General features: G+C 36.7%; 1 protein-coding gene across 3 annotated transcripts in view; it reads right to left on the reverse strand.

The window, feature by feature from the left end:
- CDC42BPA (CDC42 binding protein kinase alpha) overlaps positions 1 to 24534 on the reverse strand; it is a 727403-nt gene that overhangs the window by 206678 nt on the left and 496191 nt on the right. For all 3 annotated transcript variants that reach the window (XM_081824457.1, XM_081824456.1, XM_081824455.1), the window contains exons 12-14: positions 24013 to 24255; positions 23648 to 23758; positions 6639 to 6886 (exon numbers count right to left, since the gene is read on the reverse strand). In XM_081824457.1, coding sequence (XP_081680583.1) covers positions 6639 to 6886; positions 23648 to 23758; positions 24013 to 24255 — 602 coding nt within the window. The remainder of the gene's footprint in view (positions 1 to 6638; positions 6887 to 23647; positions 23759 to 24012; positions 24256 to 24534) is intronic.

Genomic DNA, 24534 nt, shown 5'->3' on the forward strand with positions numbered 1-24534 from the left:
AGCCAAAACAATCTACAGATTCAGTGCAATACCCAGGAAAGTAGCAACAGCATTTTTCACAGAACTAGAACATGTAATACTAATATTTGTATGGCACCACAAAAGACCCCAAGAAGCCAAAGCAGTCTTCAGGAACAAGAACAAAGCTGGAGGCATAGTACAAGATTTCAAGATATACTACAAAGCTGTAGTAATTACAGCAGTAAGGTACTGACTCAAAAATAAACACAAGATCAATGGAACAGAGAACCCAGAAATAAACCCACACTTATATGATGAATTAATATATGAGAAAGGAGGCAAGAATATACAATGGGGAAAAGATAGTCTCTTCAATAAATGGTTCTGGGAAAACTGGACAGCCACATGCAAAAGAATGAAACTGGACCACTTTCCCACACCGTACACAAAAATAAAATAAAAATGGATTAAAGATCTAAATGTTAGACCTGATAAAATTCCTAGAAAAGAACACAGGCAGTAATTTCTTTGACATTGGCCATAGCAATATTTTTTTTTAGATATGCCTAAGACAAGGGAAACAAAAGCAAAAATAAACTGTTGGGACTACATCAAAATAAAAAACTTGCACAGGAAACCATCATCAAAACGAAAAGGCAAACTACTGAATGGGTGAAGTTATTTGCAAATGACATATCTGATAAGGGATTAATATCCAAAATATACAAAGAATGTATACAAGTCAACACCAAAAAACCCCAAGTAATCCAATTAAAAAATGGGAAGAAGACCTGAATAGACATTTTTCTAAAGACGACATACAGACGGCCAACAGACACATGAAAAGTTGCTCAACATCATTGATCATCAGGGAAATACAAGTCAAAACCACAATAAGATATCACCTCACACTTGCCAGAATGGCTAACATAAAAAAGACAAGAAATAAGTGATGGCAAAGATGTGGAAAAAAGGAACCCTCGTGCACTGTTGGTGGGAACACAAACCAGTGCAGTCATGGTGGAAAACAGTACAAAGGTGCCTCAAAAAATTAAAAATAGAAATGATCCAGTTATTCCACTATTGGGTATTTACCTGAGGAAAATGAAAACACTAATTTGAAAAGATATATGCACCCTTATGTTTACTGCAGCATTATTTACAAAGCAAAGATAATGGAAGCAAGCTAAGTGTCCATCAATAGGCAAACGGATAAGGAAGATGTGGTATATACATACACAATGGACTATTACACAGCCATAAAAAGGGATGAGATGTTGCCATTGTGGTAACATGGATGGGCCTAAAGGGTATTAAGCCAAGTGAAAGAAGCCAGACCTAGAAAGACAAATACCATATGATTTCACTCACATGTAGAATCTAAAAAACAAATGAACAAACAAAAAGCAGAATCAGACCCATAAATACAGAGAACTGATGGTTGCCAGAAGGGAAGGGGAGTGGAGGATGGGAAAAATGGGTGAAGCAGAGCAGGAGGTGCAGGCTTCCAGTTATGGAATGAATAAGATATAGAAATAAAAGGCACAGCCTAGAGAATCTAGTCAATGATACTGTAATGGTGTCATACAGTCACAGATGGTAGCTACACTGGTGAGCACAGTATAACCTGTAGAGAATCACCATGTTGTACACCTGAAACTGTCACCTTATATTCAATAAAAAAAATTTAAAGAGATTTATATCTTAGCAGTAAATGAAATTCAATGTGGATCTGAGTAATTTCATATGATTGATTCCAAGTCAACAAAGAACCTGAATAATGGCTGATTTTAAAAATGTAATCTTAGAAACGTCTTTTTTTTTTTTTTAAAGATTTTATTTATTTATTTGACAGAGAGAAAGAGACAGCGAGAGAGGGAACACAAGCAGGGGGAGTGGGAGTGGGAGAGGGAGAAGCAGGCCTCCTGCTGAGCAGGGAGCCTGATGCGGGGCTCAATCCCAGGACCCTGGGATCATGACCTGAGCCGAAGGAAGATGCTTAACGACTGAGCCACCCAGGCGCCCCTAATCTTAAAAACTTCTTACATCACTATATTAGTGAATATAAATGAAACTATATTTTAAATTATAAATTCTGGGAAAATAAACCATCCTGTGTGCAGGCAAACATGCCACTTTAAAAAAATTATCCCAGAACCCTGGGATCACCACCCGAGCAGAAGGCAGCTGCTTAACTGACTGAGCCAGTCAGGCTCCTTGCTCAGCCAGGAGCCTGCTTCTCCCCTGCCTGCCATTCCCCGTTTGTGCTTGCTTTCTGTCTCTCTCTGTGTCAAATAAATAAAATCTTAAAAAAAAAATTTTTTTTTTAATTATCAATAGTCAAAATTTAGTTATGTTTGCACCCCAATGTTTATAGCAACAATGTCCATAATGGCCAAAATATGGAAAGAGCCCAGATGTCCATTGATGGATGAGTGGATAAAGAAGATGTGTATATACACACGCACGCACACACACACTGGAATATTACTCACCCATCAAAAAGAAATGAAATCTTGCCATTTGCAACGATGTGGATGGAGCTGGAATGTATTATGCTAAGCAAAATAAGTCAGTCAAAGACAAATACCATATGATTTAATTCATATGTGGAATTTAAAAAACAAAACAGAGGATCATAGGGGAATGAAAGAAAAAATAAAGTAAGATAAAAAGAGAGAGGGAGACAAACCACAAGAGACTCTTAACTATAGGAAACAGACTGAGGGTTGTGGAGGGGAGGTGGGGGGGCGGGGTAAGTGGGTGATGGACATGAAGGAGGGCACGTGATGTAATGAGCACTGGGTGTTATATACAACTGATGAATCACTGAACTTTACCCCTGAAACTAATGATACACTATATGTTAACTAACTTGAATTTAAATAAAATTTAAAAAATCATCTTGATTCAGAAGCAACTCCAAATAACAAACAATGACAAAAACTTGAAAAATTACAAAGAAGCCTTTTGAAAAAATATGTACACAAATAAACTGAGTAAAATTTCTATGTAAAACTCTTCTTGTTTTTTCCTACTAGCACTAAACAAAGCTGAAGTCTCTTCCATATGAAAACAAAATGAACACACTCTTCCCTGAACCCTATGTCATGCTTCATTTGCCAACTCCCTGCCTTCCTGTTCACTGGGAACCATCTGGAAACCTTGACAGGGTGTGCTGTATCCACATCCTCATCACCTATCTGTTCCTCACCACACAAAATGTGGCTTCTGCTGCGCCACCACCTCAAAAACCTGTTCTCTCACAACCGGCCACAGTCCTGTTACCACACCCAATCTACCCGCCACCTTTGACAGCGTCGTCCATTTCCTCCCTCTTGAAATGCTACCTTCTCTTGGCTTCAGTGACACCATGCTCTCCGATTTCCAGTCTCCATCTCTGCCCTGTGGACTCCCCTCTTTCTGTCCTTCCCAAAAATACCAATGCTCCTGGGTATTCCGTTCCAGAGCTCGACCTCTCTCTCTGCACACTTCCCCTGAGCTGGCTCATCCACCGCACCACCTGAATCCAATTACCTGTTACACTGATGAACTCTGAATTTAATCTGAAGCTTTTCTGGGCTTGCTTCAACTGCTGACTTGGTATTTCCACAAAGATGTCTCACCAAGCACCTCAAATTCAACATGCCCAACTCAGGAGAGCTCCACATATAAACAAGTTCCTTACTACCCTATTTACCTTCCTCATACACTCTACTTTCTCTTCTCTTTCTCTAGGTTTCTGCACAGCTCAGGCCAAATCCTCCACTCATACACCTGTTCAAGTTACATGGTTTCTGCACTTTTCTCCACCTGTTGGATAATTCTTATCAGATTACAACCATGGTGTTATTTCTCCCATCTAAAAACAGAAACAAAAGGCAAAAATAACTTCTTTTGAGATAAATTTCTCCTCCAGCTACTGCTTCCTTGCACTGCTTGCTTTTAAGAGATTCCCACCACTATTCTGTTTTCCAACTGCTCTCCTTCAAGTCTTGGATCCCACTGTCGGGTTTTTGCCCCTCCTGTTCCACTGATTGTTCTTATCAAAGTTACCAATAAGCCTCATATTGTTAAATTCAACTGTCATTGTTTGGACCTCATCTTACTTGATTCAGACCTCATCTCACGTAACATGTAGACAGATTTGATATGCTTCATCACATGGTTTCCAGGACACCAAATCAGCCGGTCTTCTTCCTATCATTCTTGACTGTCCACTTGGCTGTTTCTTCCTCATTTCCAAAGTCCTAAAGACTGGGGCACCCCAGGGCTCAGTGCTGAACCTCTTTTCTATCTCTACCAATCACTAAGTGATCTCACAGAGTCTCACTGTTTTAAAAACCATGTGAGTGATAAACTACTCCCAGGATTTTATCTCTAGCCCTAAAATCCAGGCTGATCTACCCAATGACCTACTTGACATCTCCATGTGGGTGTCTAGTGGGCATCTCAAACATGTTTAAAATGAGCTCCCAGTAATACTCCTATCCCAAACGTGCTTCCTTCGCACTGTTCCTCTCTAAATGGTAACTACAATCTCCTAACTGCTAAGACCTGAAACCTCAGTATCATCCTTGATTCTTCTTCTTCTTCTTCCTTTCTCCCTCCATATCTGGTCCACCAGCAGAGACCAGTGTCTTTACTTTTAAGGAGTATCAGAATTCCAACATGTCTTTCCACCACTTCTGCCTCTACCATAGGCCAACTCACCATCCTCTTGGGCCTGGACTACTGTGATAGCCTTCTAAATCATTTCCATGCTTTTCTCTTATCTAAGTCAGACTGTTTTTAACCCAGTAGTCAGAGTAACCCTGTTAAAACACAACCCAGTATTTGTCAATTTTCCACTCAAAATCCCACAGTACGTCCCTGCAATGGTTTTATTCAGAGCAAATAACCAGAAGTCACCTGTCACAAAGCCTTGTGCGATCTGGCCCGGGTCCCTCTCATACTTATCTCCTACTATACTTTCCCCTTAAGTCTACCTTGGCCATATTGGCCTCCTTATTATCATATTTAATAGACTTTATTTTTTAGAAAAGTTTTAGGTTCATAGCAGAGATTTCCCACATACCCCCTGCCCCCCAAACACAGGTACAGCCTCCCCACAACACCACCCCCACCAGGGTGGAGCATGTGTTTTGTCAGTGAACTTGCAGTGGACACATCAGCATCACTCAAACTCCACAGCTTACATCAGGGTTTGGACACATGTTCAACGACATGCACCCACCATCACAGCATCACACAGAGTAGCTGCACTGCCCTAGACATCCTCCTCGACACCTCCATCCTCCCCCAAGCCCCGACAAGCACTGATCTTTATACTGTCTCCCTAGTTTTGCCTTCTCGTTATTTTTTTAACAGACTGTACTCCGTGTACTCTTCTCCTACATCTGTAGAGATGCCTCCCTACTTTCTTTAGCCCTTACTTCAATTACCTTCTCAGCATAATTTCCCCAGACCTGTCTATATAGAGAATTTAATTGCCCTCTCAATGCTTCATGGCCCTGTCTTGTGCTGTATTTTTTGTTCTTGGCATTCTATATTTTACTTATTTTGTTTGTAGTCTTTCGCCTAACTAAAGGATTTTGATATGCTTCATCACGTGGTTTCCAGGACACCAAATCAGCCGGTCTTCTTCCTATCATTCTTGGCTGTCCACTTGGCTGTTTCTTCCTCATTTCCAAAGTCCTAAAGACTGGAGCACCCCAGGGATTATATATTTATCTGTAATTTCTGCTCATAGTTACAGGACAGAGATTTTTTTTGTCTATCCACTGCTACGTTCCCAGGGCCCATAACAGTGCTTTACCCACCATAGGTCCTAAAAAAATTGTTGAATGAATGGACCAAACTAAATAAATTTTGGCTTCCAAAATAAGTTGAGAATGACAATAGCATACATTCAGCTGCCTAAAAATAAGGTCCCAGGTCCCAGCAGCAATTTCTCACATCTGGCCATTATGACACCCAGGTTCTGGGTCTCTGGGACCTTCTGAGCCCACATGCTCAGAGCATGCTCTGAGCCCATTTACCTCCACCTTCGAGGTCAGCACCTACAGTCCTGCTCATTTCCCACAGCCAGGTTCCTACCTGCCATCTGCCCCCCTCAGTCCCGCTCCACACAGAAACAAGAGTGATCTTTCAAAACCACGAGTACCACCCTGTCACCTGCCTTCAATGGCCTCAGGATGACGCCCAAACTCCTTGCCCTCCTTCATGATCTTGCCTCTACTTCCCTCTGCAGACCCACTTCTCACCCTCTCACCTGGCCTCTATGGCTTCACCATCAGGACAGCCTAGTCTCTGAATGTGCCATGCTACCCTCTTTTCCTCTCCATCCTAGCACATTCTGCTATGTCTATCTGGACACTCTTCCACAGTTAGAGAATTTATCTCTTTGGTCTTAACTTAGACATAATTTTGTCCAAAAAACCCAGACATACCAAAGTTATCCTTTGTGCCTCGTCTATGGGAGCTCCTGCATTTTGTCTGCACTTATACTATCCCGTGTGCTTGCCTGTCATGCTGTAGTATAATTTCCTATTTACTGATCTTGACTTTGGGCTCTGTAGAACTGGGATATGTGGACTGCCCATGTATCTCCAACCCCTGACACATAATAGGCATTCAGGAAATATTTATTAAAGAGTAAATAACTTGATTCTTACCTCTCTCTCCTGTTTTTTTCCAATTTGTCTTTCAAAATCATAATTTCCTTGTTGAGAGCAAGTTGCTGGCCTTCTGAATCATGAAGTTCTTTCTTCAGATTTTTAATTTCATTTGCATGTATTCCTTCTCTTTTAGACAATTCTTCTTCATAAAAGATACTTTTCTTTTCTAAATCAGTCTTTAGTTTGGTTATCTCTTGCTGATGTTCTATGCTGCACAGTCCTGGCGAGTAACTAATTTGTTTTTGCTACAGAAGTAATAACAAAAAATTGGTTCATCTATAAGAATAATAAAATATCAAATAACAACTTCTTTCTATAATATAAAGAACTGTTCATATAACTGAATATTATTTTCGTATATTACCACATAAACAATATTTCTTTATTAAGGATATTCACCTTTTGTCGGCCACATGTTGCAAATACTTTTCTCAGTATGTATTCTGTTATTGTGTTGTGTTTTATAGCCTTCTTTACACTAAGATTATATATTTACCTGTAATTTCTGCTCATAGTTACATAATTATTTGTTTATATTTAAATTGCTAAAGTAAACACAATTATTGTTGGTGTATGGAGTGAGACAAAAATCTAACTGCAACCTATTTCTGATGTGGAACCAATAAAGGATTATAAGTATGCTTGTGTCTTTAGAAGATTAAATGGGGCTAGGGAATGACAGAGCTAGAATGTACAAAAAGGAAAGAGAGGGGGCTTCTCCAATGGTCTAGGGAGAAAGACAAAGGTCTAATCAAACATTTTCACAACCACTAGAAAAAAATGATAGGTTTCTTGACATTTAGGTAGGGCATTAGACACAAGAAATTTAGTTGAAAGCCAACTTCTTAGAAATTTGGATGAAATATATTCTCAGTAATAAGGTGCAAGGAAAACCCAAAGTCCAAAGCTTCTTCCAGACTGTGGCTAAAGGGTGAATAGAAACATACAGAGATTATGCCTGTAAGACCTCCTGAGTTTTGGAACTTTTCCATTACTTTGCTATATGCTATTTTCCCAGGGGGTCAAGGATAAATTTTTAAAACCCAAAGAACCTGGGTTTATGTTTAGTGATATAATGAATCATGTTCTGGAGGACACTGTGTCCTTTTTTGACAACAGTAATAAGGGCTGAAAAACTGTTAACAGAAGTTGATTTAAAGCTGAAAGAAAACTATGCTCACTTCTTCACATTTGAGGTACATACTTAAAAAAAAAAAAAAGAACCCAGAGACATCAATTGGGCTGGAGAACTGTCTCTGGGGTATCCACTGTACTATTTAACCATTTACTAAAGCACTACTGATGGAGCACCTACTGCACGCAAGACTCGGACCATCCAGCATTTTGGGGGCAGCCTGTCTCGCAACGCTCGGCCGAACTGGGAAGAGCCACAGCCAGTCCGACTCTGGCTCCATGCATCTCCACAAAAATGAGGCCTAAATCGACATCAGTAGTCCTGACCATTTACCTATATGGCTCTTTCACTTTTTTCATCACCTAAAAAACAATCTTAGTTTGCTGTTCTGGTTTGTATAGTTTGGCTGTTGGGATAGCAGCAGCATGCACTGACGTTTCAAGCAAAAGTTACCCTGATATCAAAACCTAACAAAGATACCATCAGAACAAGTCATAGACTCAAGTCACTTGTTGATAAGGATGTAAAAAAAGTCAAAATGTTGATAAAATCAAACCATATGTAAAAAAGAACACTCTACCCCAAAGAATAGATCTTACTGCAGCTATTGAAGGTAATTTAATACTAATAAACTTGTTAATAAATGTGCAAAGATGGCATTACTTTAATGTATTAAATTAAAATAAATCCATATGATAATCTCACTAGGTATCCATGTCCAAAAGTATTTGAGAAAATCCAATACCCATTCCAAATACTACTCCGAATCCCACAATAAAACAAAACAAAAAACAGTAAAATGATTCTCCTTTACCCATTTTCCAGCTATCAGACAAAAAAATACCTATTGGTGAAGTACCAGAAATACATACAAGAGATTAAGGAATAATCACAAAAAGGGTGTCTGCCATTATTTCTTAGTATTAGTTTTTAGATATTCTGTCTGAGGAAGTAACATGTGCATAATTATAAGAAATGAATATTAGAAAGAAAAGTGATAAAACCATTATAATTTCCATAGAATTGCTTGCCCACAAAATGTAAATAAATCCACTAAAAATGTTACACTTGATAAAGTTGCGTAAAGCAACTGCAGGTAAGATAAACACAAATCAACAATATTCCTGGGGAGCGGAATGAGCAATAATAAAACACAGTAAAAAATTTCATTGTTAATAGCAAAAATAATCAAAGAAAAATTATCAGAAACTAATACATGCACGTGAGGAATAACAATAGTAACTTGTCTGAATTATATGAAGGACAAGTCTTTATAAAAGACATAAAAGAAGACTTGAAACAATATAGAAAAATACCTACCACTTGAAAGATTAAATATATAGCTATTTAATATTTCTCAAGTTATATTCCTTGTAAATATAAAAAACAATTAAATATAGGAGATGGCACACAGGTGTTCCTTGTAAAATACACTTGTAAAAATGCCAAAGAAAATCCTGGCGGCAAAAAGGAGTAAAGAGGAAGAGAGAAGAATGTTCTTTTCAGATATTAAAACATACTATACAAATCTTTAATAAAATCTCAGTGTAACAGAGCTCTATCCCAAAATAATTTTATTCAATATATGAGATGTCTTTAATCACCAAGGAAGGCAGTAATTAACTAATTGGAACCACCAATTCAGCAACAAAAGAACAAAATGATTCTCACAACATCCCATCTAGCAAAACAAATTCCAGGTAACTTAGATTTAAATATATTTAGAAGTTTTTTCCCCACACTTCTCAACAGTTTAATAAACTGATAACTATTTAGGGGTTGTTAGATTGTATATATGATGTTTGTTAAACCAAGCACAATTCTAAGCACTGATAGGCTTTGGTAGGGAGAGCTAAGTACATGGACAGTTGCATGAACAAGATGTTCATTATACTGTATTATTAAAAAAATAACTTATCTCCTATGGTGTAGTTTATAAATATCTGAAAGAAATCACAGGACAATTTCACAACATTGTCAAAAGGGAGGTTATGTGGTTGAAATTTTTTCAAGAGACAGAATTTTGTACATTCAGAAAAATAAATCATCTTTGTTCATCCGTTGTTAGACATTGCTTTAGCTAATGAATACTGAGTCATTATAATTAATTTTCTTGGAAAATAAAGGATATAAACCATGAAAAAAAATATATTTAGAAGTATACAGAAGTATATGTGACTAGAATTAAATTTTTTTTTTTTTTGACAGAGAGAGACACAGCGAGAGAGGGAACACAAGCAGGGGGAGTGGGAGAGGGAGAAGCAGGCTTCCAGCCGAGCAGGGAGCCCGATGTGGGGCTCGATCCCAGGACTCTGAGATCATGACCTGAGCTGAAGGCAGACGCTTAACGACTGAGCCACCCAGGCGCCCCTAGAATTAAATATTTTTAAACCCAACAGAAACACCCAGGAAAAGGCAGAATTACATACTTAACAAACTCTGAGAAAAGGACAAGCTAAGCTTTGAAGCAATAAAAGAAACACCAAGGAAAATAAGAACAAACCTCCTGTGATTTGAAAAGGAAACAAGACCAAAATTAAAGGTCAAAAGATAAATGAATAAATAGTTGTAGAAAAATGGAAGAAAAAGTATCATTTTCGCTATCGAAGAGTTTATATGAATTGTAAGAGAAATATTCAGACTCTAAAATTAAAAAGGCAAATAACTTAAAGGAATAATTCACAAAGAAAAAATATAATTAATAAACAATCTACTAATAAGGCAAGAAATGCCTCTTATACTTGCAACAATTTGTGGCCCGCATCTAGTGCCTTAAAGTGATCTGACAATTTCATTTCTAGGTATCTGTTCTAAGAAATAATATCAAAAAGGCAATGCACAAAAGTGTTCATTGTAATGACAGTGTTGCAAAAGTGAAACATAAATTATCAATAGTAGAGAACTGGGTTAAGTGGATATCCTTCTAATATCATTAAAATTATGTGATAGTGGGACGCCTGGGTGGCTCAGTCGTTAAGCGTCTGCCTTTGGCTCAGGTCATGATCCCAGAGTCCTGGGATCGAGCCCCACATCGGGCTCCCTGCTCGGCAGGAAGGCTGCTTCTCCCTCCCTCTGCTTGTGTTCCCTCTCTCGCTGTGTCCCTCTCTGTCAAATAAATAAAAAAATCTTAAAAAAAAATAAATAAAATTATGTGATAGTTATGTAATGAATGTAAATGCTTGTCTCACACTTTCAAGTGAAAAATACAGGTGTTAAGGGTGAATTATGTCCCTCCAAAATTCATGTTAAAGCATTAACCACCAGTACCTCAGAATGTGTATTTATTTATTTATTTATTTATTTATTTTAAAGATTTTATTTATTTTTTAGAGAGCAAGCGAGAGAGAAACAGCATGAGAGGGGAGAGGGTCAGAGGGAGAAGCAGGCTCCCCGCTGAGCCGGGAGCCCGATGTGGGACTCCATCCCAGGACCCTGGGATCATGACCTGAGCCGAAGGCAGACGCTTAACCATCTGAGCCACCCAGGTGCCCCTCAGAATGTGTATTTAAAAATATGGTCTCAAATACTGCATGATCTGACTTAAATGTGGAATCTAAAAAAGTCAAACTCTGAGGAGCAGAGGGTAAAATGGTAGTTGCCAAGGGGGGAGTGGAGGAAATGGGAGAATGTTCGTGAAAGAGTACAAAAATTTCACACAGGTAGGATGAGTAAGTTCTGGAGATATAAGGTAAAGCAGGGTGACTAAAGTTAACAATACTGTATTATGTACTTGAAATTTCTAAGAGGGTGGATCTTAATTGTTCTCAGCCAAAAAAAAAAAAAAGATAACTAAGTGAGGGTATGAGGGTATGTTAATTAGCTTGTTGTGGTACGTATTTCACAATGTACACATATATGTAGACATCACATTTTATACCTTAAATATATACAATTTTTATTTGTCAATTTTATCTCAATAAGACTGGAAAAAAAGAAAATAAAAGTAGGGTCTTTACAGAGCTAATTGACTTAAAATGAGGTCATTAGGGTGGGCCCAATAGAACTATGTCCTTATAAAAAGAAGAAATTTGGACTCACGGTCTTGTACACAGGAAGAAGGCAGAGATCCAGGTGATACATAAGCCAAGGAATGCAAACCATCAGAAGCCAACCCCACCAACACTTTAATTTCAGACATCTAGTTGCAATGATTGAGACAATAAATTCCGGTTTCTTAGGCCACCCAGTTTGTGGTAATTTGTAGCAGCCCCAGCAAACTAATACAACAGGGTAAAAAGCTCTTGTAGTACATGATCACAAGAACTGAAAAGTATTTTTTTTTTCAACAGCCTTATTGAGATACTATTCACACACCATATTATTCACCCATTTAAAGTGTATAATTCAATGGTTTATGGTTAATTTTAAGTAGTAAAATACATATACCATAAAGTTTTGCCATTTTAACCATTTTAAGAGTAGAATTCATTTTAAGTGTAGAATTCAGCTATTAATTACATTCAGAATGTTGTGCAACTATGACCACTATGTATTTCCAAAACTTTTTCATTATTCCAAAGAGAAATTCTCTAACCATTCAAGAATAACTCTCCATTACCCACTCTACCTGGTCCCTGGTAACCTTGATTCTACTTTTTATCTCAATAAATCTGCCTATTCTAGATACTTCAGGCAAGTAGAATTGTACAATATTTGTTCTTTTTTGTCTGGCATCTTTCACTTAGCATAAAGTTTTCAAGATTCATCCATGTTGGGCCATGTATCAGAGAGTCACCCCCTTTGACGGTTGAATGATATTCCATTGCATGTAAAAACTATATTTTGCTTCTTCATCTGTTGATGGACACTTGAGCTATTTCTACCTTTTGATAATTGTAATAATGCTTCAAAAAACACTGGTGTACAAGTATCTGTTTGAGTCCTTGCTTACAATTCTTCAGGGTACATACCTAGGAGTTGAATTGCTGGGTCATGTGGTAACTCTATGTTTACCTTTTTGAGGAACCACCAAACTGTTTTCACATTCTTGCAAACACTTGTTTTGTTCCTTTCAAACCCTCCCCTCCCACCCCATTTTAGCTATCCTAGTAGGTATGGAGTGGTATCTTAACTTCATTTCCCTAATGACTAATGATGTTGAACATCTTTTTGTGGGCTTATGGACTATTAAAATATCCTCTTTGGAGAAATGTCTATTCAAGTTATTTCCCCATTTTTTGATTGGGTAGTTTGTCCTTTTGTTGTTCAACTGAAGGACTTGTTTATATATTCTGGTTATCAAACTCTTACCAGATACTTGATTTGCAAATAATTTCTTCCATTTCCTTAAAAATGTCCTTTGATGCAATGCACACAAGTTTTTATTTTGATGAAGTCCAATCTATAAAAAAATTTTTTTTGCTTCTGCTTTCAGTGTCATAGTTAAGAATCCATGCCATGGTCATGAATACTTACCCAAGGTTTTCTTCTAAGAGTTCTATAGTTATAGCTCTTATATTTAGGTTGATCCATTTTGAATAAATTGTTTTATATGGTATGAAGTAGGGGTCCAAATTTGTTTGCATGTAGAAATACAGTTGTCCCGGCACATAAATTGAAGGGACTGTTCTCTCCTCACTGAACAGATTTAGGACGACATAAAAAATCACTTGGCCACAGATGCAAGAGTTCACTTCTTGACTCTGAATTCTATTCCAGTGGCTTGTGTTTCTATTCTTATGCCAGTACCACACTCCTTCTGTTTCTGTAACTTTGCAGTAACTTCTGAAACTGGGAAGTTTGAGTCCTCCAATTCTGTTTTTCTTTTTCACAACAGTTTGGCTGCTTGGGGCCACTTGCAATTCCATATGAATTTCAGGATTATATTTTCCATTTCTGCAAAAAGGGCTGTTGGAATTTTACTAGGAATTGTGATGAACTTGTACATGACTTTGGGTAACACGGACATTTAAACAATATTAAGTCATCCTAAGGCAAGAAACAACAAATGCTGGAGAGGTTGTGGAGAAAGGGGAACACTCTTACACTGTTGGTGGGAATGCAAGTTGGTACAGCCACTTTGGAAAACAGTGTGGAGGTTCCTCAAAAAATTAAAAACAGAGCTACCCTATGACTCAGCAATTGCACTACTGGGTATTTACCCCAATGACACAGATGTAGTGAAAAGAAGGGCCATATGCACCCCAATGTTCATAGCAGCAATGTCCACAATAGCCAAACTGTGGAAAGAGCCGACATGCCCTTCAACAGACGAATGGATAAAAAAGATGTTACTCAGCCATCAGAAACGATGAATACCCAAACCTTTGCATCAACATGGATGGGACTGGAGGAGATTATGCTAAGTGAAATAAGTCAAGCAGAGAAAGTCAATTATCATATGGTTTCACTTACTTGTGGAACATAAGGAATAGCATGGAGGACCTTAGGAGAAGGAAGGGAAAAATGAAGGGGGGGAAATCGGAGGGGGACATGAACCATGAGAGACTATGGACTCCGAGAAAAAAACTGAGGGTTTTAGAGGGGAGGGGGGTGAGGACATGCGTTAGCCCGGTGATGGGTATTAAGGAGGGCACGTATTGCATGGAGCACTGGGTGTTATACGCAAACAAAGTATCATGGAACACTACATCAAAAACTAATGATGTATGGTGATTAACATAAGAATAAAAAAATTTTTTAAAAAAGAAAAAAAATTAAGTTATCCTAACCATACATGTGGAATGTCTTTCCATTTATTTATGCCTCCTTTAATATCTTTCAGCAGTGTTCTCTAATTTTCAGTACACAAGTCTTTAACCTTCTTGGTTAAATTTATTCCATGGTACTCTATTCTTTTAGCTACTATTGTAACTGGAATTGCTTTCACAATTTCCTCTGTGGATTGTTCATTGCTGGCATATAGGAACACAACTACTTACTGCGTGTTGGTCTTGCAACCCTGGGGTCATTTGTTTTCTAATTATTGAGTTTTAAAAGTTATTGGATAAATCTGTAGTTTTTCGCAGTCTGTGCCTCATCTTTTCATTTTCTTCTTAGTGTCTTTTGCAGAGCAGAAATGCTTAATTTCAATGAAGTCTAACGTATCAATTCTTTATTTCATGAATTGTGCCTTTGGTGCTGTATGTAAGAAGTCACTGTCCAAGGTGATCTAGTTCTTCTATGTTATCCCCTAGGAGTGTTATAGTTTCATGTTTTACATTTAGGCCTCTGATCCATTTGGAGTTAATTTTTGTAAAGGGTGTAATTACAGTTCTATTCATTCATTCATTCATTCATTCAGTAATGTGGCTGTCTAGTTGTTCAGCACCATTTGTTGAAAAGACAATCTTTACTCCATTATACTGCCTTTGTTCCTTTGTTAAAAATGACTTATCTGTATATTCATTTGCCAGTACCACATGGTCTTGATTACTGCAGGTTTATGGTAAATCTTGAAGTCAGGTAGTGTCAGTCTTCCAATTGTGTTCTTTTCCTTCACTATGGTATTGGCTATTCTAGGTCTTTTGTCTCTCCATATAAACATTAGGTTTAGTTTGATGACATCCACAAAAAGACTTGCTAGGATTTTGACTGGGAATGCATTAAATCTATAGATTAAGATGGGAAGAACTGAATCTTGATGATATTGAATCTTCTTATCCATGAACATGGAATAGCTCCATTTATTTAGTTCTTCTTTGATTTCTTTTATCAGAGTTTTACAGTTTTCCCCATATAGCTCTTGTGCATATTTTATTATATTTATACCTAAGTATTTCATTTTTATGGGTACTAATATTAATAGCATTGAGTTTTAAATGTCAAATTCCACTTGTTCATGACCGTTATACAGGAAAGTGACTGGCTGTGTATTAACCTTGTATCCTACAATCTTCCTATAATGGCTTATTAGTTCCAGTTGTTTTGTCAACTTTTTTTGATTCTCTATATAGATGATCATGTCATCCCTGAACAGACAGTTTTACATCTTCTTTCAGAATCTGTATACCTCTTATTTTGTCTTCTTGTCTTACTACATTAGCTAGGACATCCAATACAATGTTGAAAGGTAGTGGTGAAAGGTACATCTTCACCATGCTCTTGATCCTAGTGGGAAAGTGTCAAGTTTCTCACAAGTATAATGTTAGCTCATTTTCTGTTAGATATTCTTTACCAGGTTTATAATTTATTGACAGTTTTTATCTTGAATAGATGTTGGATGCTGTCAGATGGTTTTTTTGCATGTATTGAGATGATCATGTGATTTTTATTTTTTAGTCTATTGATGTGATACATTTTATTCACTGATTTTTTTTTTTTAAATTTTGAGCCAGTCTTGCATACATGGGATAAAAATCCCACTAGGGCATGGTGTGTAATTCTTATTACATATTGTTGGATTCAATTTATTAATATTTTGTTGAGGATTTTTTCATCTGTGTCTATAAGGCATGTTGGTCTGTGGCTCTTTTTTCATGTAATGTCTTTGTCTAGTTTTAGTAGTGTAATGCTGGTGTCATAGAATGACTTAGTAAATATCCCCTCTGCCTCTGTCTTCTCAAAGAGATTGTAGAAAATTAGTATGACTTCTTCCTCATGTTTTGTAGAATTCACCAGTGAACATATCTGGGCCTGGTGCTTTTCTGGAAGGTTATTAGTTATTGATCCAATTTCTTAATAGAATCCTCTTCAGATTATTTATTTCTTCTGTGTCAGCTTTGGCAGCTTGTGTCTTTCAAGGAACTGCTCCAGGGCGCCTGGGTGGCTCAGTTGGTTAAGCGACTGCCTTCGGCTCAGGTCATGATCCTGGAGTCCCGGGATCGAGTCCCGGGATCGAGTCCCGCATCGGGCTCCCTGCTTTGTGGGGGGTCTGCTTCTCCCTCTGACCCTCCCCCCTCTCATGTGCTCTCTCTCTCTCATTCTCTCTCTCAAATAAATAAAATCTTTAAAAAAAAAAAAAAAGGAACTGCTCCATTTCATCTAGGTTATCAAATTTGTGTGCACAAAGTTATTCACATTATTCCTTTATTAACCTTTTGATGTACATAGGATGTGTAGGGATGTCCCCTTTTTGATTTCTAATATTATAGTGTCTTCTCTCTTTTTTATTTTTGGTTTTATCTGTATTTTATTTTATAATAAGAGTTTTAAAAATATAGCAGAAAGCACAGCATGCAAAACAGAGCCACTATATTCTTTGCAAAAAGATTTATTACAGAAAAGAGAAGAAAACTTTAACGAGAAACTATAGTGTCAAGAGAAATGCAAGTGTATGAAATAATATAAACTATTAACGACAGGTAATCCCCTTCTTTTCAAGTATCCAGGGAAGTTATTAAATTTATATAAAGTACTCACCCCTATGCTTATAAATTTGAAAATCTGTTTGAAAGACATTTTTAATGGAAAAATGAAAGTGAACCAAATTGTCTCAAAATGAATGAAAAATAAAGCATTAATAAAGCTACAGTATAACAAAGAATGTGTTATAGAAGAATTCTTTCAGATTTCAAAAAGTTTATTTCCATGAGTACAAAGAAAAGGGAAAGCTTCCCTTTATATAAAGTTAACATAACCCTGAAACAAAACCCAACCAAAAGAGCATACAAATAATAAAATCATAGACTCATCTCAGTATAAATTTAACAACAAAACTTGTTAATAAAATGTTAACAATCCTAACCCATTGCTGTATTGGAATTCGATTATTGTATGAGCAACTGATTCCCAAAGGTTAGAACAGTTTAATGCTGGGAGGCTTGTTGATATAATTACTATCAAAAATAGATGAAAGGGATCTCTTTTTTTCTTAATTAACCTGAGAAAAGACTTAACCAATTTTACTATCTTTTCAAAGAATAAGCTTTGATTTCATTGATTTTTTTCCTGTTTCCTGTTTCTAATTTAATCAGTTTTGGCTCTAATTTTTATTATTTGTTTTCTTCTGTTTACTTCAGATTTAATTTGCTCTTCTCTTTCTAGTATCTAAAGTGAAAGATGATTAATTTTAGATCTTTTTCTTTCTTATATATGCATTCAATGCTATACACTGCTTTCACTATATCCCACAAATTTTAGTAAGTTAAACTTGTTTTCATTTCTATTTAGTTCAAAATATTTAAAAATTTCTCAAGACATTTTCTTTAACTCATGTGTTATTTAGAAGTTATTTAGAAATATTTTGGAATTTTTTCCAGCTATATTTCTGGTGTTGACATCTAGTTTAATTCCACTTTGGTCTGAGAGCAGCCGTTGAATGACTCCTAATCTCTTAAATTTCTTAAGGATTTGTTAAGGTTTGTTTTATAGACCAGAATGTGTGGTCTATTTTGGTGGATGTTCCATGTGAGCTTGAGAAGAATGCATATTCTGCTGTTATATGAAGCAGTCTGTAGATTTGTCTTATATCCATGTGACTGATGATGCTGTTGAGCTCACCTATGTCCTTACTGATTTTACGCCTCCTGTCTTCGTTCATTTCTGAAATAGGGGTGCCGAAGTTTCCACCTATAATAGTAGATTCATCTGTTTTTCCTTGCAGAGCTATCAGTTTTTGCACTCACACATTTACATGTCTACGTGTTAAGTTTTGCTACGTCTTCTTGAATAACTGATTCCTTTATCATTATGTGATGCCTTTTTTATTCCTAAAAAACTTTCCTTACTCTGAATTCCACTCTGAAATTAATATAGCTACTCCCACTTTCTTTTCATTGGTGTTAGCATGATATATCTTTCTTCATCCATTTACTTTTAATCTATATCTGCCTCTATATTTAAAGTGGGTTTCTTGGGCGCTTGGGTGGCTCAGATGGTTAAGCGTCTGCCTTCAGCTCAGGTCATGATCTCCAGGACCTGGGAAAGAGCCCCACATAGGGCTCCCAGCTCAGTGGGGAGCCTTCCTCTCCCCTCCCTCTGCCTCTCCCCTCCCTGCTTGTGCTCTCTGTGTCGTTCTCTCTCTCTCTCTCAAATGAATAAAGAAAATCTTTAAAAAAACAATAAAGTGGGCTTCTTATAGACAACACACAGTTGGATATTTTTTGATCCAATCTGACACAATCTCTGTTTTATAACTGATGTACTTAGACCACTGATATTCTAAGTGACTACTGATATTTTTGGATTAATATCTACCATATTTGCTACTGTTTTCTATTTATTGCCCTTGTTCTTTATTCCTATTTTTGTCTTCTACTCCTTTTCTCTCAACACTTTAAATATTTCACCTCTACTCTCTTCTTGTTTGCATGAGTTTCTAAGAAGTCATGTGCAATCCTTGTCTTATATCCTCTATTTTTTTGCTTTGGCTTTCAGGATTTTTGTTTATTTTTGACTTTCTATAATTTGAAAATGGTATCTCTAGGTGTAGTTCTTTCCGCATTTATCCTACTTGGTATTCTCTGACCTTCCTGGATCTGTGGTTTGGTGTCTGATACTAATTTGGGGAAAATTCTCAGTCATTATTGTTTCAAATATTTCTTCTGTCCCTTTCTTTCTTCTCATTCTGTTATTCCCATTAGACCTATGTTATAACTTTTATAGTTGCTCCACAGTATTTGGATATTTTTTTTTTTTTTTCAATCTTTTTCCTTTTTGCCTTTCAGTTTTGTCAGTTTCTACTTAGATATCCTCAAGCTCAGAAATTCTTTTCTCAGCTTTTCCTTTTTGGTTCTTTCTTAGAATTTCCACCTCTCTTTACATTGTTCATTTAATTCTTCCATGTTCTCTACTTTCCCATTAAAGCCCTCAGCACATCAATTAATCATAGTTTTAAACTCCCAATCTCATAATTTCAACATCTCTGCCATATCTGAGTCTGGTTCTGATGCTTGCTTTGTCCCTTCCAACTGTGTTTTGTCTTTCAGTATATCTTATAATTTTTTGTTGACAGGTGGCACATGATGTGCTGGGTAAAAGGAACAGCTGTAAATAGGCTTTTAGTAATGTGGCAGTAAGTTGTGGGGGAAGGGGAAGTGTTCTATAGTCCTAGGATTAGATATCACTGTTTTATTGAGCTGGTGCCTCTGGACTATAAAAGTCAGACAACCTTGTCAGTTATTCTCTCCCCCCTAGTTTGGACAGGATGACTACAGCAGGTTGGGATTGGGTGTCTTCCTTCTCTCAAGTCCACTGGGCTCTGATAAAACTTGAGCAAGTTCAGTTCTGGTTGAAGAGTTTCTCTTGAGGGCAGACCTTGTTAAGAGGAACAGGATACTCTGGCATATTTCAAAATGGTTTCCCCTATTGTTAGCACAAGGGATTTTGCTCTGATACTCATTGTGAGAACCTGGTAGAGGTCCAGGAGGCAAAACTCACAAAAGCACCCCCACTGACTGGGTTCCCTGGAGATTTTATATCTCAGACCTGTCTACACTGAGCCTCTAATGATTTCTCAGTTGTAGTTCAGGTTTCCAAACACTGGCACTGATTCCTACAAAGGTTTCTGCTAAGTTGGGAGTCTCTGTATTTGCCTGTTAGTCTCTCCAAATTTAGGGGCAGCAGCTTATTCTGTGATGTCACTTCTCCTACAGGTATAAGAAGAGTTGTTGGTTTTTCTATTTATTCAGCTTTTTACTTGTTCAAACATAGTGGCTTCCAAGCTTCTTATATGCTGAACTGGAAACTGGTAGTATTCTTTTGAATATTTTTATATAAAGGGTCATGTGATCTGTGAACAGAGATAGTTTTACTTCTTCCTTTCCAGTTTGGATGCCTTTTATTTCTTTTTCTTGTCTAATTCCTCTGGCTAGATACTCCAGTAGAATATTACATAGCAGTGGTAAACATGGGCATCCTTGTCTCATTCCTAATGTTAGGAAGAAAGTTTTTGTTTGTTCAACATTGAGTATGATGTTAACTGTGGACTTTTCATAAATATCTTTTATCATGTTGAACATGTTTCCTTCTATTCCTAGTTTTCTGGGAGTTCCCATTTTGAAAGGATGTTGGATTTTGTGAAATGACTTATGTGCTTCAATTAAGATAATCATCCCCCCTTCCAGGTCCTATTAATGTCATGTATTATATTATTTTTTTACATTGAACCACCCTTATATTCCTGAAATAAACCACTGTCATGGTGCATAATCGTTTAAATATGGTTTTGGACTTGGTTTGCCAGCATTTTGCTGGGGATTTATACATCTATATTCATTACAAATACTGGTCTGTAATTTTCTTTTCTTGTAATGTTCTTAATATGGCTTTGGTATCAGGGTAATGCTGACCTTAAAGGATGAGTTGAGAAGTACTTCCTACTCTTGTCATCTTTGGAGAAGTCTAAGAGGGATTGGTGTTCATTCTTCTTTAAATCTTTGGTTTAATTCACTAGTGGAAGCATCTGGCCCTGGACTTTTCCTTGTCAGAAGTCTTCTTATTACTGATTACATCTTTTTGTTATATGTCTATTAGATTTTCTATTTTTTTTCTTGAGTCATTTTAAGTAATTTGTGTGCTTTTAGCTAACGGTTTGTCAATCTTGTTTATCTTTCAAAAGAATCAACTTTTCATTTCATTCTCATTATTTTTCTATTCTCATTTTATTTAACTCTGCTCTAATCTTCCTTTCTTCCTTCCTTCTGCTAGCTTTGAGTTTCCTTTGCTCTTATTTTTCTAGTTCCACAAGATATAAAATTATGTAACTGATTTGGGAGCTTTCTTCTTTTTTAAATATAGTTATTTACAGCTATAAATCTCTGAGCACTGCATCCAGTGTGGTGTTTTCATTTGATTCCTCTGTAGGTATTTTTCTAATTCCCCTTGATTTCTTCCTTGATCCACTGATTAAGGGTATCTTGTTTTATTTCCACATATTTTTTAACATTCCAGTTTTCCTTATGTTACTGACTTTTGGCTTCATTCCATTGTGGCTGGAGAAGATATTTTGTATGACTTCAATCTTCTTATATTTTTGAGACTAGTTTTGTAGCCTAACATCTGGCCTATCCTGGAGAATATACCATGTGCCCTTGAGAAGAATGTGTGTTCTGCTGTGTTGAGTGGAAGGTCTAGTTGGTTATAGTGTTGTTCAAGACCTTTTTATCCTTACTGATCTTCTGTCTATATGTTCTATGCATTATTGGAAATGGGATACTGAATTTTCTGTTATTCATTCCTACAGCCTTTTAGAATGGTCAAAATAGGTTTCAAAACCAATTCAAAATAGGTTTACAAGAAATTAAACCAAGATATTCCAGTTTTAGAAAATATCCTCAAGAAATTATAGTATGATAATAATCACAGCCAACTTGCTGAGCCTTTACTTTCTGCCAGGCCCTGGGCAAAGCATTTTAAATGCATTAACATTGGGTAGTTCTATTATTATCTCAAATTTATAAATGATACAAGTAATTATGCACATTTGATTAGTCAGTAAATACATGTGATTCAAAGCTTTCAGAGCAGCAGTGTTTATTACAGAAAAAAAAAGCTGACTAGTGGCTAGAACGTGGCACTGAGTTAGAAAATCCATATTTAATAATAATCTATATTTAAACTATACTTTATCACTTATGACTACATAATCCTTAACTCTTTTGGGTCTCAATTTCCTCAAATGCAAATAATCTCTAAGATTCCTTCTAGTCTGTACTTTATGATTGTTTGTTACCCAAATCACCAAAACCAGTGCTGGAAACAAAACAGTCCCTGACTGAAAATTATTTGAGACAGTAATGTAATGAGTTCCATACACTAATCCTGTTACAGAAGCATAAGTACATAGGAGAAACACCTCTACTTGGGAAAGCTGACCAAGACTGTGCAATCATGATAAAGCAAAAAATTAAAAACAAATAAATCAATCCCTAAAATAAGAAATAAAATCTAGAGTTTATATATAGAGAAAACTCATTTGCAACCACTAATATTCAATAGTCAGAGAAAAAGTTCTGACCAATTCTACATTCATTCATTGATTTAACACAGTTATTAAACAAGTATTAAAATCTGGCCCTGAGCCAGGTTAATACTATATCTACATGTTTTCAATAGGTTTGGTCACAGTTTAGGCAGGGAGACATTTTGTGGATAAATACAATAAAAGCTATGCTAAAGTTATTAACAGAATTCTATAGTAGCACAGACTCCCTGAGATGACATTCAACTTGATTCTTACATTTGCCAGATGAGTAAGACTAGACTGTGCATGGTTATGCAAGTAGAAGGTGTAGGTGAAGGCTGGTGGACAGCACAGAGGAGATGGTTTTGCTAAGGTCAGAGTGAAGAAAAGGCAGGCATCATATTCAAATTTTAATTTAGTGTTGTAGAAATAGGATGTCAATTTAATCCCAATTCTCTCACTTTGACATATACATTATTATCAAAGCTAAGAGTTATTGAGCGCTTTACATATATATGCATATACTCCCTACATAAAACCAGTAAGATAGGGTTTTACAGATAGGAAAATTAAAGTGGAGGTTAAATGTTTTGTCCAGCATTACATGGCTAGTAACTGATGAGGCTAGGAGGTAAAACCAAGCAGTCCAACTCTAAAGCTGACACGGATTTCCCTTGCTAAGCACTTCTGCTCAGATGTGTTGGCCCATGCCCATTATCATCTCATCCCACCTAACAGAAGTATCTGCAGAGCTATCCTTGAGCCTCTCCTATGTCATTTATAAAATAGAGGGTCTGGTTATCTAATCATGCCCCCCAATCTTGTCCAGGTGTGCAGTCCTTCCTAAATATTTTGAGCTCTTTTCCAATAGATTTCTTCTCCGCACTAAACACAACCTTCCCTTTCCTTCCAGAATGATGAGGAAGTCTACATCAGCTTTCTACTAGTAGGAATGAGAATTAAGAATACTAGGTTTGAAGGATAGCTAGTTTTTACTCCACGTCAAAGAGAGTACATAAATTAACACTCCTGTTAAGCCTAAAGAGAAGAAAATTAATTCAACTTCACAAATGTGAAATCAGACGCTACCTTTAGTCCCTCCAATTCATTTTCCAGTTGCTTAGAATAGTGCTCGCTCTGTTCACGCAGTTTCCTGTCTTTAGATGCTTCAGCAGCCACAGCTTCTGTATGAACTTCCAGCTTTAAAATAAAATTAAAAGAGCAGATGTCATGGTTATAATTGTTTTTCCAATAAAATGCTTTTCCCCATGGGAATTTACCTTATAACAAGAAGATAACTCAAATGTTGAAATTCGTATTTAATAAAATAACCAAACTAAAAAAAAAAAAAGTTTTCAACAATTAAAGAAGGAGATATACATTATTCCACTAATCTGAAAAAGCAGCTTTAATCACTACCCCATGGGCACTAGAAAATCTGCCTGACTACTAACCTCTTTTTTGGCTCTCTCTGTTCTGCGCAGTTCTTGCCTTAAGCTTTCAACTTTTTGCATCACCAGGTCCACCTCTTCTTCCTTATCTCGGACATGGCGAGCAAGTTTCTGTTTTTGGGTGTGCAATTCTGTTAGCCGCTCATTGATCTCCATGAATTCCTGCATGGCCAGTTTCCTCTGACAGTGTGCGTCTTTCAGCTCTTTGGACTGGTTTTTTAATCGCTCACTAGCCTGGACTAGTTCCTACAGTTTTGTAAAAAGAATAAAGTTACCAATTCTGCAACCTAGGGACCAATTTTGGCCATCAAAGTAGCTATCATGAAGTCAAGAAGAGCCAAAATTATTCATCTGAGGACAAAATAAAAGAAATCAACTACTTCTGAACAGATATGAATAGCAGGGTGCTCTGTTATTATTCTCGATTCCTGATGCTAACATGCTAACTGTGATGAACAGCTGATTTAATCTGCCAGTATCTTAGATTCTACAAATAAATAAAGAGTATAGGAACACCAGATACGA

The sequence above is a fragment of the Leptonychotes weddellii genome, chromosome 6 (genome assembly GCF_054177405.1).
Source record: "Leptonychotes weddellii isolate Sample4059 chromosome 6, ASM5417740v2, whole genome shotgun sequence".
NCBI lineage: Eukaryota > Metazoa > Chordata > Mammalia > Carnivora > Phocidae > Leptonychotes > Leptonychotes weddellii.